This window comes from Alosa alosa, chromosome 4 (assembly GCF_017589495.1).
Source record: "Alosa alosa isolate M-15738 ecotype Scorff River chromosome 4, AALO_Geno_1.1, whole genome shotgun sequence".
NCBI classification, from domain to species: domain Eukaryota; kingdom Metazoa; phylum Chordata; class Actinopteri; order Clupeiformes; family Clupeidae; genus Alosa; species Alosa alosa.
This window is the reverse complement of record NC_063192.1, coordinates 14,368,498-14,384,977: the sequence shown is the minus strand read 5'-3', so window position 1 is coordinate 14,384,977 and position 16,480 is coordinate 14,368,498. Positions and strand designations below refer to the sequence as shown.

Here is a 16,480-nt window from a genome sequence, read left to right as displayed (position 1 = left end):
GATTATTAAAAACAAATATTTTAGCGCAATGTATGATTTCAATCCGTGTTATTTGCTATTGTGGAACTATTTTTTCAGATACCTCACAACCGTGTATAAACTTCCGCTCAATATTTGAGTCTGAAGCATAGACACTATTAGACAGTAAAAGAAGGTCTTGCGAAACCAAATGTAAACAGACCCCCTTTCCGTTTCCGGTAGCACAGTAATATCAACGAGTAATGAGTCTTCCAACAGAAATCAATGGGATTTTACAAAATGGCAAATAAAACACGACAGAAACTGTATTTCGCTACGTTACTTGTTTTTGAACATCAACGAACATCACAAACCACTCGGTGAGTTGCACAGTTTTAAAAACAAACGTTAAGGGTTGTTTTAAGGACATGTTTGTGCATGCCCACAGCCAGCCACTCTGAAACAGTCAAAGGTGATTCAAAACAAGTCAGAAAGTCGAGACAGGACCCATCGTCAAAATTTCGGTGTCCACCACTCTAGTTCATACAAAACAAATCAGAAAAGGGACTCAAAGTGCTAAATACCGGAATTATCCTTTAATACTTAGGCCTATTTGAAGACAGAGCAATAGCCTACTTTATTGGCGTTTTAAACATTTTTAGCTTTGAACTGACAAATCACAAAAAATTAGATGTCTCCTCCTCCTCCACACGGGAAATTCAATCTGCTTTTCTCTGCCAAAAGTTAACAATTTTCAAGCATCTTGCGTCTTTCTTTCAATGTCTTGCTTTACGGCTCTGGGTTTGCTGGTCCTCCGAGTTCATCCTTAACAGTTGTTAGGGACCTGAAACCAGTCTGTTACCAGCTCCAGCCTACTCACCTCCAGCTGCTGGAGAAGAGACTTTCCCTTCTTGTTAATCTCATTGATGAGGGTGAACACTGCGATCTTAATCTCATGTTCAACCTTCTTGTGCGTCTCGGTAACCTCTTTAAGCCTGAGGAGAGGGAGGGAGAGAGAAAGAAAGAGAGAGAGAGAGACATAGAGAGAGTGAAATCAGATCAGATCAGAACATATGATGATGTTTGTTGCTAGGCACCGCTATCAGCTGCAATCCAGAATAGAATAGAAGAGTGTAATTTCAGTGAAGTAAAGGCTAATTTACACCAAAGATTCCCTACGAGTTGAGCTGCAACATTGATGCGGCACACATGGAATTCACACCAGTGCAACACAAACAGCACCAACGTTTCCATAACAACGCCTTTGTTACACCATTCGTTGTAGCTGGATATGAACTAGCTAGCTGGCTAGTTACTATCTGATAAGCATTTGTTTTTGTAACTTACCCGTTTGTTTTTATAGCACTCCCGTTTCGACTGATGTTGCATAGACGCCGGTCTTCTTCAAAGCCGAGTTAATAAGTATATCTCTGCCTATCCTATGGCAAAAACTCTGACCTGTCAACTTTGCTGGACTGATTGAGTGATAACACATCACAAATGCTGTGAGGTAAAAGTGTTCTAAAACCTTGCAGGTGCGATATGACATGATGAACAACAACATACAACATTAATTCAAACCGGTTTCATCTCGTCGCTAATCTTTGGTGTGAATTGTCCTTAACAGACACACAAAATGATCTCATACCTGCTTTGCACCTGACTGGCAGAGAAATGGACAAAGTTCCTCTTCTCCTGGAGTTTTGCCATAAAGGTCTCAATGATGCCCTTCTGGTTCTGAAAGGCTTCGTCTAAGAACTGGTACCTGACAAAGGGCACAGACAGACAAATCAAATATAACTGCAGACAATGCTAGAGGCCAAATATACACACCGCTATCAGCGATGACCTGTGGCCAGTGACCTAACCAATCCAAACCAGGGCAAAATGTGATGACCGGACACAAAACTGGGCACTCTCTGGTCACACTTCCTGTTACTGTGTCAACAGCCACGCTGTAACGTGTGAAATCAACCACATAGAACTGAAGTACTGACATGGTCAACCAAAACTGCATGGAAAGGGTTATTCAGTATCTATACCACTGCTTGGTTGAATTTCCTATTGCGATGCGCTCTTTAGAACGTTAATTACTGTATTTGAAAAACACATTTGCACACCTTGTACCTGTATTTGAAACACATTTGCCAAACTCCTTGTGAAGTTCTAATGAACTGTCATGTTGCAACAGAATTGCAAACTTTGGTTTGCGTCATAGCTCCCTTACCACCTCAAATGTGCATTAACTTTCTGATATCAGAATGCTGTGTCATCCATTATCCCTTATGTAATCATGTGCAAACTATTTTTTTCTCATAACATTTTCTCATAACATACAAGATGATTGCTAGAGTACTCCAATCGGTGAATTGTTTTATTTATGGTGCAAACATGGCAAGGGCATATAGGGTATACACCTTAAATAAAAGAATCTAACATTTGTGCGCTTCAGTAATCTCTTTTTTGATTTTATATCTATGCGTGTTTGCCCCACTCATGAGAGGCACCAAAGAAGCGCAGAAGCGCAGCAGAATCACTTTGTTAACTTCAAAAACAGGACTGTCAAGTTCAAGTATTTTATTGTCATGTACACATAAAAGGAATAAGTAATTTAATTACTACTATTAAGTAAATCAGTAGTAGTAATTAAAAAGGTACATTGTGTGTGTATGGGGAAGGGATGGTGTGTGTGTGTGTGTGTGTGTGTGTGTGTGTGTGTGTGTGTGTGTGTGTGTGTGTGTGTGTGTGTGTGTGGGGGATGGTGATTGGGGGGCTGCTGATGAAATGGGGGATGATGAAATGGTGAAAATTGATGATGAAATGGGGCTTACCTGTGTGTGGGTGGAGGGGTATGTTGTGTGTTTGGTTGGGGGTGGGGGGTGATGAAATGGTGTGTGTGTATGGGTGGGGTGTGGTGGTTGGTGTGTGTGTGTGTGTGTGTGTGTGTGGGGGGAGTAATGAGGTGTGTGGGGAGGAGTAATGAGGTGTGTGGGTATGGTGTGTGTGTTTGGGGGGTGTGATGTAATGGTGTGTGAGTGTGTACGCCTATGTATTACCCAAGTTCTTTGTGTTCTTTAAGCTTCAGTACAGCACCGACCTGTGCTATTTCTGCTCCAGCAATATCTCAGGATTTCCCCTTTTGGATTTTTAGCCAGCAATCACTCCGCATTTTGCACAGCCATGACGACATGACATCACTGCTGCTCTTACTCATGCCATATTGCTGAAGCACTCTTAGTTTTCTATCACCTCCAGTGCCATATTCACTTGTGCCATTTTGTGTTTCAGAAGATTCAATGCAGTACTGACCTGTGCTCTTTGTGTTCTAGAGCTTCAATGCAGTACTGACCTGTGCTCTTTGTGTTCTAGTAGCTGACAGTCTCGGCAGGTTAGTGTGTCACACGTCTCACAGAAGAGCTTCAGCGGTTCCTGTTTGTGTACGGGACAGAAGACGGGTCGCTGCCCCGACGCCCCCACTGCCTCTGTGAGTGAGGAAAGAGAAAGAGAGAAAAGGGAGAGGGGGGTGAGATTGGAGGTGTGACAGAGGAAAGGAGGGTGGATGAAAGGGAGGTGAGAAAAAGAAAGGATGTGTGTGTGTGAGAGAAGAGAAGGAGAGAGGGAGGAAGCAGGTACATAAAGGTGTGAAAAGAGAACAGGGTATGAAAAGAGAACAGGGAATACAAGGAAAGACAGAGAAGAAACATACAAATTAAAATCTTTATATTTGTACATAAACTGAAACACACGGCAACTCCCTGGTGCTGCCGTGATTTAGCCCGCACTCAGGGTCCCCCGTCACACATGAACAGTCCCACCGAGCGCCACACATCCACTCCTGACTGGCCAGCTGCCCCGCTCAGACCCACACACTGGAGGGCTTTCAGCTGGCCAGTGGGAGGGATTGGCAATGTAGCTTTCAATGATTGCCTGCTGGGGGGAGGGGTGACTGACTAGGTCAGATTGGAAGTAGGAACAAAGAACCGACTGGCCTAATCAGCAGCATTCGTGTGCTCAACGCCGTCAAGCTCAATCAAGAGACAGAAAGAGTGAGAGAGAGTGGGAGAGAGAAAGAGAGGGAGAGAGAGAGAGAGAGAGAAAGATGGAGGGGGAGGGAGAGAGAGAAAGAGGGAGAGAGAGAGAGAGAACAAGCATAGCATATGGACAAGTTCAGCTTCATGAATACAGTAGTAGAAAGAAACACTGACTGCATCTGAACGGTCTCTGCAGTTGCTATGGCAACAAGCACTTGGGGTCTACCGCTGAAGTGCCAAGACAGACCGGCACCATCAGCACCACCACCACCTACATCTTCACAATCAGGCAAAAAATTGAAGATGGTGGATAAAAGCAACTATGCCTCTGATGGATCACACGTTGTGTGCAAGTTCCACTTGGCTTGGTATTCTTCACGTGTAGCTCAATACAGTGGTGCACCGAGAGAGTGTGCACGCATACTGCTGTTAGATAGCCGATACAAACATAAGATGAATGTTTTATGGAGTCATTCACTCATACATGTGTGTGGTGTGAGTATCCTACCTGTGGACAGGTCTTCTTTTTTGCGTATCTTATGGTCCTTGGTGAACTTGACCCTCTGGTGCGCCTCAATGCAGGTCTTGCAAAGCCACTCTCCACATTCTACACAGAAGCCCACTGCACTTGCATTGTCCTCACAACTCGTGCACACCTAGAGGAATAAGGGCAAAGCACTTTAAAATCTCCCCTGTACAACATGAAAACTCCAACATCCATCAGTATCCTACTGTGTGCTAGCTCCTTTCACTTCAGTGCACTGTGAACCCTTCTATGAGGCTAAACATTTACTAACATGTGGTCAAACTGCAGAGACAAGACTGCTGTGCCCAGCCAAAAAAAAGAAAAGAAAAGGTGCAACGTCTGCTATTAAAATTATTCTGTACAAAGTAATGTAATCAGTAGCATGATCATGACCAGGACGGTATGGTGCTGCCTGCATGTGCTCCAGTATCACTGCTGCTTTCCAGAATCTGCCTTAGACACACATACTCGTTTTCAGGCTCTGCAACTATCCATTTCAGACTCGTATGCATTCCTGTGCTGCTGATAACAGGCAGGGGACGAGCTAACCTACACCAGTGGCTTGGCATGCATGCTTACTAAGGTATCAGATTCTTAAAGGTTTGAGAGGTGCAATAACTACTGCTCACAGATTGTAAGATGAATGAACATGCATATCAAAAATGAAGGGCTGGCTTTTTCTATATTCTTCTATGTAATATACAATCCATCCACACTTTACAATCCATTGCCTTAACTGTGTTGTTGACTGATAGTAACAATATATCAAGCATCAATCTATAAAAAGTTTAGTTGGTCAACTGAGGAAGTGCATACAAGGCAAAAATACAAGACTACATATATCCCGATTTTCTCCTCAAAGATTTAGTACTGCAGAGGTAATTTCCTCTTTTCTGTGCTAAAAACAAAATGGGAATAGAAACTAATGCTCTGGCTACATATGCCGAGCTGCAAAACCTGGGCATCCAGAGTGCACCTGTGCTCATGGAGCCTGATGAGATGATGGCTGGCCCAGCAGTCAACCGTGTAAATATAGGACCTGCTCACACTTATGGAATGCACCTGATAAACAACACACAGCCTAACTAAAATTGTATGCTGTTCACCTGAAAATTTTGCTGAGAGCTAGTGCTACTCTGATTTCATTAGAACTGGATACAGTCACACTGAAACGACACCAGTTATTGCCTGTTTTCACACATCACATTTGCTACTGCAACAGCAACTATCCGATAAGACAGTCCCAAACTAAATAACCATATTAGAATGACAACGTGGTTTTTCGGCTGATCACTCTACTGAGAGAACTGAAGGATAGCAGTTTTAAAAACTCTAGAACGGCAGATAATTCAGTCTGAAGTGTATGTTTTGATCAGACATTATATCTGTGGCAGCCAAATGGCACTTGTATCAGGGTGCAAAATGTCCACACCCTGTTGTCGCCTTGACACCTGGAATAAAGTGACATATGGAACTGAGACACAGCCAACAATTAGGCTAGAGAATGGGAACATGAGAAGAACCATCGGTTCGCCATTCACCCAAGTCAAATATCATACAGACAAGAACCTGAATCATTCACTACAAACAGGAACAATCTATACCCAGACCACCAAAGCCTGTGGAAAAGGCCATTAGTGTAAACATCCTCATCTGAACCCCTAGAGACCACAGTTAATTGTTTAAGCTCTACTTGACAGAAATGTTGAGAGGTCACGGGCAAGACACCAACAGAAGGACACTGAAAGACAGACAAGACAGACAGAGACAGGCATGTTTGTTTACCTGCATTGAGTTTTCGACTGATGTGTTAGAGGCTTCGGAGGTATCCTTGACAAAGTAGTTATCAACGATGTCTATCTGTTTGTATTCCTGGTGGCACACCGCACATCGCATCACATTCACTGCAGGTGGGGACAAAAACAAACACTTCATAAGTCTATTGTCTCACGAGATCTCCCCACTATCATTTCTACATAAGCATTGCTTAAAAAGAGTACAGGGTCTAAGGCCTGGTTAATACATTGTGTTTGGTTATACTTCAGTTATAGTTAGGAAGGTCAGTGGTCCTAGTTTAAAATAAGAACCAAGAATGCAACCAACTGCACAAACATACATCATACATTCAGATTTAGGTCATATAGGCAAATGGCCAGATTATCAAGGATTATCAAGGACCTGGATAAGGTATTAGACAAACCAACGAGTAGGCCTACAAGCCAAGTGTGGTCGAAATAGGGATATCAGAACAAATTCCACCGCTTGGCCTATATCGTACAGATAGTGTTGTATTTCAGCCAATCCTTCATATCATTGTTTTTGTTTTAGAGTGAGTATGCTTCACTGAAATTAATAGTTCACAAACAAAAGTCATAAGGAAGAAAATGCACATCTTGGTCTACAATATAAACTTTACATGCTCTGAGAAATAAGACCTCCCCAACACACAGATTATACATGCATATTATTCAGGCTCCACTGAAAAAACTTTGTGTGCCCAAATACATAGGCCTATCTTCACATACTCAAACACAGTTTGCCATTGGAATCACTGGCAAAGAGAACCAATTCAATTTGTATATACGGGAGATGCTAGTTCAGTGAATCAGAGAGGCAATATAGCCTGGGCCTACATTTCACAAACTCCACAAACATTTTTGAAAGGATGTTCAAATGGGAAAACATACAGTGTGGTGTGATCTCTGCTAACAGCTCACACAACATAGGCATGGCCTGTGCACACACTGCATCTTGTTCAATTCTAGAGACGATCTCTTCATAGGAAATACATCTGAGCGCTACAACGACTAATCGATTAGTTGTCGACTATTAAATTAAGCTTAATGATTATCGATTAATCGGTTTGTGTTATTTTGTAAGGAAAATACATCAGCATTCTCTGATTGCAGCTTCTTAAACTTAAATATTTTCAGCTTTACTTACTCCTCTATGACAGAGAAATAAATATATTTGTGTGTGGACAAAACAAGTCCCCATTTCCTGGCATTTTATCAATGAAACAACAAATAAAATAATCAGCAGATTAATCGACAATGAAAATAATTGTTAAGTGCAGCCCTACATTTGATAGGGGTTTGGTTACTGCTACAGTGGTCTGCTAAGGGTTACTGCATTATTCTGCATTGTAATGAGTAGGATTTGTAAGCATAGGGACAGGGAGCTCATGAACAGTGTGTTCAGTTCAGAAAAAAACACTGGAAATTTTCAGATATTAAAGTATTCACCCCACACAAACACACACATTCCCATCCCCCAAACCTCCCCAGCCACACATAGACCCCTCCCCCTACCACACCCCCAACACCCTCACACTTCCACACCCGCTTATCTCCTGGAAAGATCATCAATTCCTCACAGGCTGGCGCCTCACTGGCTGCTGCAGGAACCGGTGCAATCCAGTTTGAGCCGGATTGCACTGGCTTCAGCTGCTCACAGCCGGTTCCTCTCAGCCCCCAGCTGCACCAGGCGTCCGCTGATTGGCCGTGAGAGCAGCTGGAGAGGGAGAGTGTTGTGGCTGGCCCTGGGCTGTGTGAGTGCAATGCAGTGCAGCTGTGTCATCCAGTGTTGTGGCATTTCAGTCCTTTCTCTCTCTCTCTCTCTCTCTCTCATACATAAGCTATCTAACTCACTCTCTCATACTCTACACTTCTATCCCACTTATCATGCACACATGCTTTGTCACTCACACACACGCGGTGCTCCCTCTCTCTTTCACCAACACACTTTTTTTTCTGCACTGAGCCAGCCCACTCCTAATGAAAAACTTCTGACAGACCCCTCCCCCCCCTAAACACTCAGTCAGTCCCAAGACTGCGTTATTATGAAGCACAACAAATCATAAAACACTTAACGGAGCCTGCATGAGTTGCAAAATGAGACCCATTAATTCCCAGAGAGCATTTACAGAGCTCGCATGAGCCTTTCGACCTGATGAGACCCACAGACACAAACACAAACATCGGACTCAGTGGATCACCTCCATGCAGCTGATGCGCCATGGCTTAACTGCAGTGGTGGTAGTGGTGGCGGTATCTCAGGTCCCTCTCAGCAGTCAAAGGAGAAGAGAGGAGGGCTGCGCTACAGCTTTGCCACTGGTCTCATAAGGGACCTTACGAGTACACCTCGACTTAAAATGGTGGGCTATCTTTTCAGTGACGAGCAAAGCTTTCCAACAGTGGTTCTCAGGTGGTCATCAGGAATTTTGAGTAAATGTGTAGAATTTGACCGCAAAAGCTAAATTTTCTCAAAACAAAGTCGTTTCTTCCCCATCTGTCTCTGTTTATGACTATTAATAATAGTAATGTAGACTAACTTACAGTATTTCCCATACATTGACTTATTTGTGGCAGCCCACCACAATATCAACATTTACCACCACACAATGATTTTCCAGGTTGTACTAAATTGTGCTTAAATCTGGTTAGCATCATAGCCACGCTGTGCTAATTTTTTAAAAATTGTTGCATTCAAGTTAATTCTGCAAACCAACCACCGCAAATGGAATTAAATTCTCTGGGAAACACTGAACTTATATGCAATGAGTAAGTGCACTGACCAAAAACATAGGCATCATCTGTCCAAAGGCGGACATCTAAGAGACACAATGAGAAGAACCTTCAACGCAGAAGTGGTAGCATACTTATCCCCCATGTATGTAGTCACAGAGTTCAGGGTTGTCTGAAGTTCATGGCTCTGCAACAAGATCACTGTGACATAGTCAAATTCAAGGGAATCTTTTTTTTCTACGGTATACAACTGTAAGACATCCCCATGTAGATTATTTGGCTTGATCAGACTATGATGCAGCCTACCACTTTTTAACAAAATAATACAGCCTCATACCAACATAAAAGAAACACTTCAATGATGTAGCCTCTTCCTATATCTGGTTACACAAAGCACTTTACTGGTCAAGAAAGTGATGAAATATACATCAAAGCACTCGATTACAGAACCCGACAAAAACAGCATATTGGACTTATTGCTATACTTATTGTATCATCAGTTTGAGAAGACCTCACATGGGAGTCCACATTCATTAAACAGGACCACTGATTTCAATTTTCGATTGATCGACCATGTACTTTTCTTAGGAAGCTGACTGACGTCTCTAATCAGGAACAAAATCCAACTTTCAGCCCACACATGGAAGAAGTCAACAGTGACCACGCTCTGAAAATCACTCTCATTGTCAGCAGTATTATGCCAGGGAAGGAGATAAATGTGGCAAGAGCACTGCACTATTATCTATTTATCTGAGCTGAAAAGCTTCATTTTGAATGAGCAACAAAAGTCACATGTGATTCTGCAATTGCGTAATTTTTCTACCAGTCATCATTTTCAAAGATAACAGGTATTGCTCTTCATGTGCAACTATGAGAATTGAGAGCAATAGAACTTGAGTCCCATGCACAAGACTTGATGTTGCTCATAACATTTCTACATGACACCATAGACCAGCAGGGAAAGATCTGGGTTTGCTTCAAATTTCACAGTAGCAGGTTAATGTTTCTGACCAGGTGCTCTGTTTACATATGGACAGGTTGCCTTAACATGTTTATCAGCGTACACCGAGCACTGATCGTTTCACGCCTGGTTGGCATTTTTCCCTCAAAGCCTGTACATGCTTTTAGCAAGTTAACAATCATCTTCCAGCTACAACCTTGCATGCCTCAAGTATTGTAATCTAAACATTGATACGTTTATGGAAAAGTAATAACTTTCCCTACATCATGCATTAGCTATATTATGAAAAGAAGTTCATGATAACTTATAAATTAGCCTACACCATCAGTGAGAAACCTAGCCCTGTTTTTATTGCAATTCAAAACTTCATTATGAACAAACAAACAACAAAAAAAGAAGCAATAACAATGCTCTGTATGGAAAACTCTGAGCCTCCATTAGATTTATGCCAATGGGACACAATTTGATTTCTTTTATTCTGCTTTGCATGGACGTAATTTCCATGCACCCTGTCACTCACTCTCGCTATCAGTGGAAACAGTTAGCACTCATTTTACTGGCAGCTGTGATCACGGCTATCTCTGCTCTCAGCAGGCAGAGTCTGTGGTGAAGCTTCCCAAGAATGCATTGAATGATATGGACCTGGCAGTGGGTTTCTAACTGCTGTGTCAAGATAGACTAACTTATGCTGTGCACACAGTTAGAAAGAGCTTTACTGAGTCCCGTAAATCGCAGACCTGTTTCTTTCGGACAATATGGACAAATCAGGAACATTTGGGGTGTTGTCATCTAGTCAGAAGACATGTTTCTACAATAGAAAACTGAGAAGAAACAAGGCATAACAAAATATTGTACTAGTAATTTATTTTTAATATAGGACAGGCTATAGGCACATGGTGCCTACCGTTGGCTCCTAATCTGCTAAAGTAAGGTTGGGACCAGAACTAAAATCATCATCACACACAGAAAGAAATATGTAGGTGAAAATCTCATGATCTTGCATTTCTAGACTTTGTCCAGTTAGGCTATAACAAACACATGCTACTGATGACATCAGCACTCAATCTGTGTTACAGACCAACTCAGAAATCAAGAGCGTCAAGCCAAGTCAGAGTTCCTACTTTAAAGTCAGGAATGGGAAACTTAAGTCAGGAAAATGGGAAAATAAATATGTTGGAAATACTTCCGATTTATCCGAGATCCTATCATGTCAGTTTTGGGCTATGCTGAGTGATGGATTCACACACTCTAGTCTAAAGAACCACAGGTGCAAGAAGACGTTGGCTCTGCTATCAAGGCCTGTAGATGCAGGCTAGGCCCGGGACACTCATTCAATTAAAACTATAACTGAGCACATCTGGAATGTAGTACACAAAAAGAGTAAATGGCTGGTCATCTTCAAATGCACACAGTAGAAATGTCATCAAAGGAACACTGTCTGTGAGCACAGCTCATCCACACACTGACACAGGATGCCTTCAATCTCTCTTGTGTATAACATGACCTGCAATACTTGGTGTTTATTTATTCACCTGAGATATAAACCTAGCCAGCAGACCGGGATGCCACATCCAAGTCATACAGGCCTTTACCACCGAGGTAAGCGCCTAGCATCAAATGCATTCACTACCCTTTTCATTAGGTCTAATGTCTTAACATCTGCAACAATATCTTCTACGACATCATAATTTTTGCTGATATAAATCATTTGCAGCATTAACTACTACCAGTACAAAAATGGATCAGTAATGAGGATTACCTTATGTCAACAACAACAACAACAACAATCTTTTCAATAGGAATACACCAATCCAATACTGATATTAGATAAAGAGCTGGATCAGGGAAGGGCGATCTTTTCAACTCAATTCTGCCATTCTACGTTGTTAACATCTACATGTAAGCTATTCTAACCTACTGTATGCAATCAGCAATGGGCTAGGCCTAACTTAGCAAGAAGGGAGCTAAAGCATAGAGAGTGAGCAGAATGTTATGATTTCTACACCCACAAGTTATATAGCTTCTACTCATTTGCCAATACCCACAGCCCAAGTATTGGTACCAGTACTGGGAGAAAGTGTTAGCCTAGATCAGTCCATTCCTACTTTCCAATGGTGCATAGGCCTAGCAACAATACCATGTAATACCAGCCATGTAAACTAAATCTCCCAGGCAGCATAACAAAGGGGGGTGGTCACAGATGTGTCCTCATTTACCAGGGCTTCATAAACTCCAATTTAATATAGCCTAGTTAACACATAATGGTGCACAGAATTATTCGAGGGCTTCTGTATAACTGCACAGTATTGTTGTCTACTAATTCAATGTAGTCCATGTGAGCTAAGTGTGTGCGGCAGAAACCCAATATTGGAATGACATGCTGGATGCAATAAAAGTCAAATGTCAAGACAGAGTGACTTAATTCTATCAAATTTGGGGCAGTCTCGTCTATCCATATTGGAAATAAACTAATCATAACTCAAATAGTGGGGCAGATTGGACAACTACCTAATGGCATGGTAAGCTTTGGTCAGCATATCTACTCCCGTTTAATTAAAAAAAATTTAATCGGAATAGTTTAATCCGAATGACAAAAAAAAAAAACACTGTCCATGTAAACGTGACGCCTCACTAAATGTTCACATACACCTGGATTAATTGTAATCCTGTTGCTCAACTGCTTTAAACTCATTTAAATGTCAGTTAGAGATTCATTTTAAACCTGCTGCTGAGGTGGTTTAAATTTCTGAAATGGCTGCATATATTGATTGATTGAAGAAAATTGAATCCCACACAAGAGGGCATCTATGGCGTTTTATGATGAGGAACATGACAGTAACCTGATTATTTTTAAACTAGGTTTAAAGTTTGGTGCAACCCACTTAAAATATCGAGGTAGCAAGCAGGTATAATCAGATATTTTCTCAAAAAATATATATGAAAAAGAATACCTTTATCAGATACTATTGATGATACTATGATTATGAGGAAAGGAAAGGTTATTTTCCCCTTCTGTTACTGTAATTCGCTCCACAGATGTCTTGTGCATATGATTGCATAGCAAAGCCAGTGGGTTGTGAAGGATCTCGATGATTTCATTTGAGTATGAGCACCAAAAAAAAAAAACACGAGTCTGTCTGTTTAAGAATTCACGAGTCCAACATTCGAGTTGTCATTGAAGACTCGTGGCTAACTGATGTGAAAAATAATGCAAGACTGATTGACTGCTAATGATGGCACATTTCGCATCGTTCACATGATGACAACTTATTTCCGGCAATACGTGAAATACTAAGGTTAAAATTCAAAGACTCCAAGACCCGAACCCAAATAGTACCAAAGTCTTAAGCGTAGTAGCTTAAGTGTACCTAGTGTTATCTGACATTGGTTACCATCATACATTGCTGCCACTCTGCTAACTAAATTAGCCATCATTAGCCCAACGTAACCAAACTCGTGATCGCCAAGTAACATTTCTGACAGTTCATTAAAGCAAATGATGTTACCACCACACACTTAGCCACACCATAGCTCATAACGGTAAAGGTAGAAGCTAGCATCCAATGTTTAGAATGTACAGCGTAAGAAAAACTATGCTGACAACTACTTGACTTGGCTTTTCAACCCATCAACACCTGCCAAGCCTGCCTAATGGCTAGAGTACGAACACGCTAGTTAACCAATCAGCTAGTTTCAAGATCCATATTGCTAGCTTTACGGTTCAAAGCGCGGGCAGGTATCAACTACGTAGTAAGCAGCTTCCCACTAATAAAACGAATCATGTTGGTTGCTCCAAGCTGACCGTAGTGGGCTGACTAACCAGCTAACGTTATGGTTCTTAACTAGCTGCTAGATGGGTAACTGTTAAATGTTAGCCAGAGAAGGCTGGCAATTTCTGGAGAATTCTCCTCAGAACCACTCCGATTCAGATATTTCCTCTTGGGATATTTTACTCACCAATGTGTGTGTCCTGTCCATGTGGTCCGTTGACTGGAACCGTTATTTGTCTGTCGGGTTGAGGAATACATTTTAAACAAAACGAATGCAGACATGGTAAGAGTTTAGGTTCACAGTCTCGATTCTGTAGACTTTGTTTACACACAGCGCACGTATCCAGTAGGTTTAACGGGGCTGCAGGGGTGGCTGCAGCTGTAACGTTAGCGTTGGTTGATGGAGAGGGCGACGTTTCGGTTGAAACTGCGGGCGAATTCCCGGTGTTTTCACCAGAAGCTGGTGGTACCGTGGACACAGAACTGGAGTTGCCATTTGGGCTAGTCCTGCTGCTGCCTTCTCCACCTCCTCCGTCACTGCTAACGTTAACGTTGCTCCCGTTGGTGTCTGTGGGTGTCGACACCTGGGAAACATTATCTTGGGATGGCCCGTCCGCCTCTTCCTTTGATACAGGTTCTATGACAATCACGCCATCGGTATCTTTAGCTGTTGTGGATCCACTGTCTTCTCCCTGTGCCACTACCTCCATGGCAGTGTCGTTCTCCGTATCCCCTTCGCCTTTGTTATCCGCCATCTTCCTTCCTCTTTGAACCGGTTGACGTTGAACGCACTCTCAAACCTCTGTGGGACTGACGTCACGACGCAACTGGCGTCAAAATGACTGCCCCTAGTGGTCAGAGGTAAAATTAGATCAAACTGCTAGCATTTCCATAAACTAGCAGTTTTTCCCAAGTATTTTTTCTCAGTGGACAGCATTATGAAAATTATAACTCCCTCCAGTCATGAGATATACACAATCCAATTCAGAAAATTCTCATTTCAGGAAATAGCCTCAAGAAGACTTAGTCTATGTTATCAGTTTTCACCTAAAATACAAAAACACTAGCCTACTGCATTAAGCCGCACACAAAATAGGACTAGGCCTACTGAATGAATGGAATGAACTACAATCATTATTCATGTAGCTGGTAGGCCTATCCTCTGAAACAGCTTTACATAGCTGAAATCACTATTTTTGCAGTTGCAGTTAACCCCAAAATGCACTTCATTCAGTATTCACTTGTTATTTGCATATGGCTCCTGTATTGTTTAAGCTTGCTATTGGTTTATTACACTAAGAAACAAAACCCCCTTAGTTTCACCCCTTATAAATCGCTTTTTGCTCGCAGGTTTCTGTGCAGAGCACCCCCTACAGCATTAGAGTATATGACACTCCTCAATCGGTCAGTCTGCATGCCGTTTCCTCTTTCCCTTTTCCTCCGACAATGGTTTACTCGCTTTATGCTTCTTTTCCCTGGCGATGCCATGACGAATGTCTGAGAAACTCCATCACTACCTTGTTCTAGCCGTTGCCTGGTTTGTATGTGTCTAGTGCAGTAAAGCAATCAATTCGTTACATCACGAGACCCCGAGACTTTCTGTCTCTGAGGCCGGCCTAAAGTTGCAAGGCATGGTATTTCCGCTCACAGACTCGGCGAGACGGCCACCATTCACCCCAGAAAAAGTCATATAACCATTCCAATGACTCCAAAGCTGTTGAGTTAAGGTGAATTAAGCTATAAAAAAACCCTGCATAGTTCCCCTTTAAAACCCTTCTATAATTAATACGTTTTTAAGTAGAAAGGTGCATAGATTAAGGTTGATTTAGGAGAAAAGCCTACTGAATTTCCCCCTTAATTTCCTCCCTTAATCAATCCCTGAATTAACACCTTAAAATAAATTTAAGATATAGACTACTTAAATTGTCCTTAATTACCCCTTAATCACAACAAATAAAGGGAACCCCTGGCTTGACACCTTAAATGAAGGTTGAGTGGTCACACCTTAAAATGACATTTGAGGTAAAATTAAGGGCCTATTTTACAAATTAAGGGTGACTTAATATAAATTAAGTGGTTTTGTTTTCAGGGGTAATTTAGGGCGAATTTGAGTACATCACGTTTCGTAGTGTTAGTTGAATCAACTGTTATTTTTTGTTGTTGCTTTACTTCCTTCCTTACGTTCATTTTTTTTTTTAGTTTTTGTTTAATTATTGTTCAGACCACAGTCTGGTTATAAATGGGCCCTCTGGGGATAATGAAAACCTTGAGTCAAAGGAGGAGACTTGAGAAGTGTTCGTAAAATATCTACCACGTGTAATTATCTAAAGCATGAAGGGACACTTATAGCTAGCAGGGTTTCCTGCAGCACTTTGCAGTCAAGGCGGCCGCCTGCCTTAACTACGTCGTCAAAAAAAAAAAAAAAAAATCGTGTTACTTTGTCCTGTTTTCTCCCTTTCATTCCAAACCGTGACCAACGCCAATCTCCAGTCTCCGCAGAACGCATTAAAAAATAAGAAGAAACGTGTCATGAATCGGAAAATAATCAGATTTTATAATCTTTACATATGTGATATGCCTCCGAATCAGAGCTAGTGAGCGGAGCTGAGCGGTGCAAATCTCTCCTCGCTCCTACTCAAGAATCAGTCAAATCGCGAACAGCACAGCTACGTTAAATTGTCAGGTGTGATGAAATGCGTTCATATTCC

At 41.9% G+C, this 16,480-nt stretch overlaps 1 protein-coding gene across 4 annotated transcripts in view; it reads right to left on the bottom strand.

Annotated features, from left to right (window-relative positions):
* trim33 (tripartite motif containing 33) overlaps positions 1-14,548 on the bottom strand; it is a 32,806-nt gene extending 18,258 nt beyond the window's left edge. For all 4 annotated transcript variants that reach the window (XM_048240698.1, XM_048240700.1, XM_048240699.1 and 1 more), the window contains exons 1-6: positions 13,960-14,548; positions 6,301-6,419; positions 4,498-4,645; positions 3,308-3,440; positions 1,607-1,723; positions 839-953 (exon numbers count right to left, since the gene is read on the bottom strand). In XM_048240698.1, the coding sequence (XP_048096655.1) occupies positions 839-953; positions 1,607-1,723; positions 3,308-3,440; positions 4,498-4,645; positions 6,301-6,419; positions 13,960-14,527 (1,200 nt within the window). In that variant the 5' untranslated portion in view covers positions 14,528-14,548. The remainder of the gene's footprint in view (positions 1-838; positions 954-1,606; positions 1,724-3,307; positions 3,441-4,497; positions 4,646-6,300; positions 6,420-13,959) is intronic.
* Positions 14,549-16,480: the final 1,932 nt, after the last annotated feature.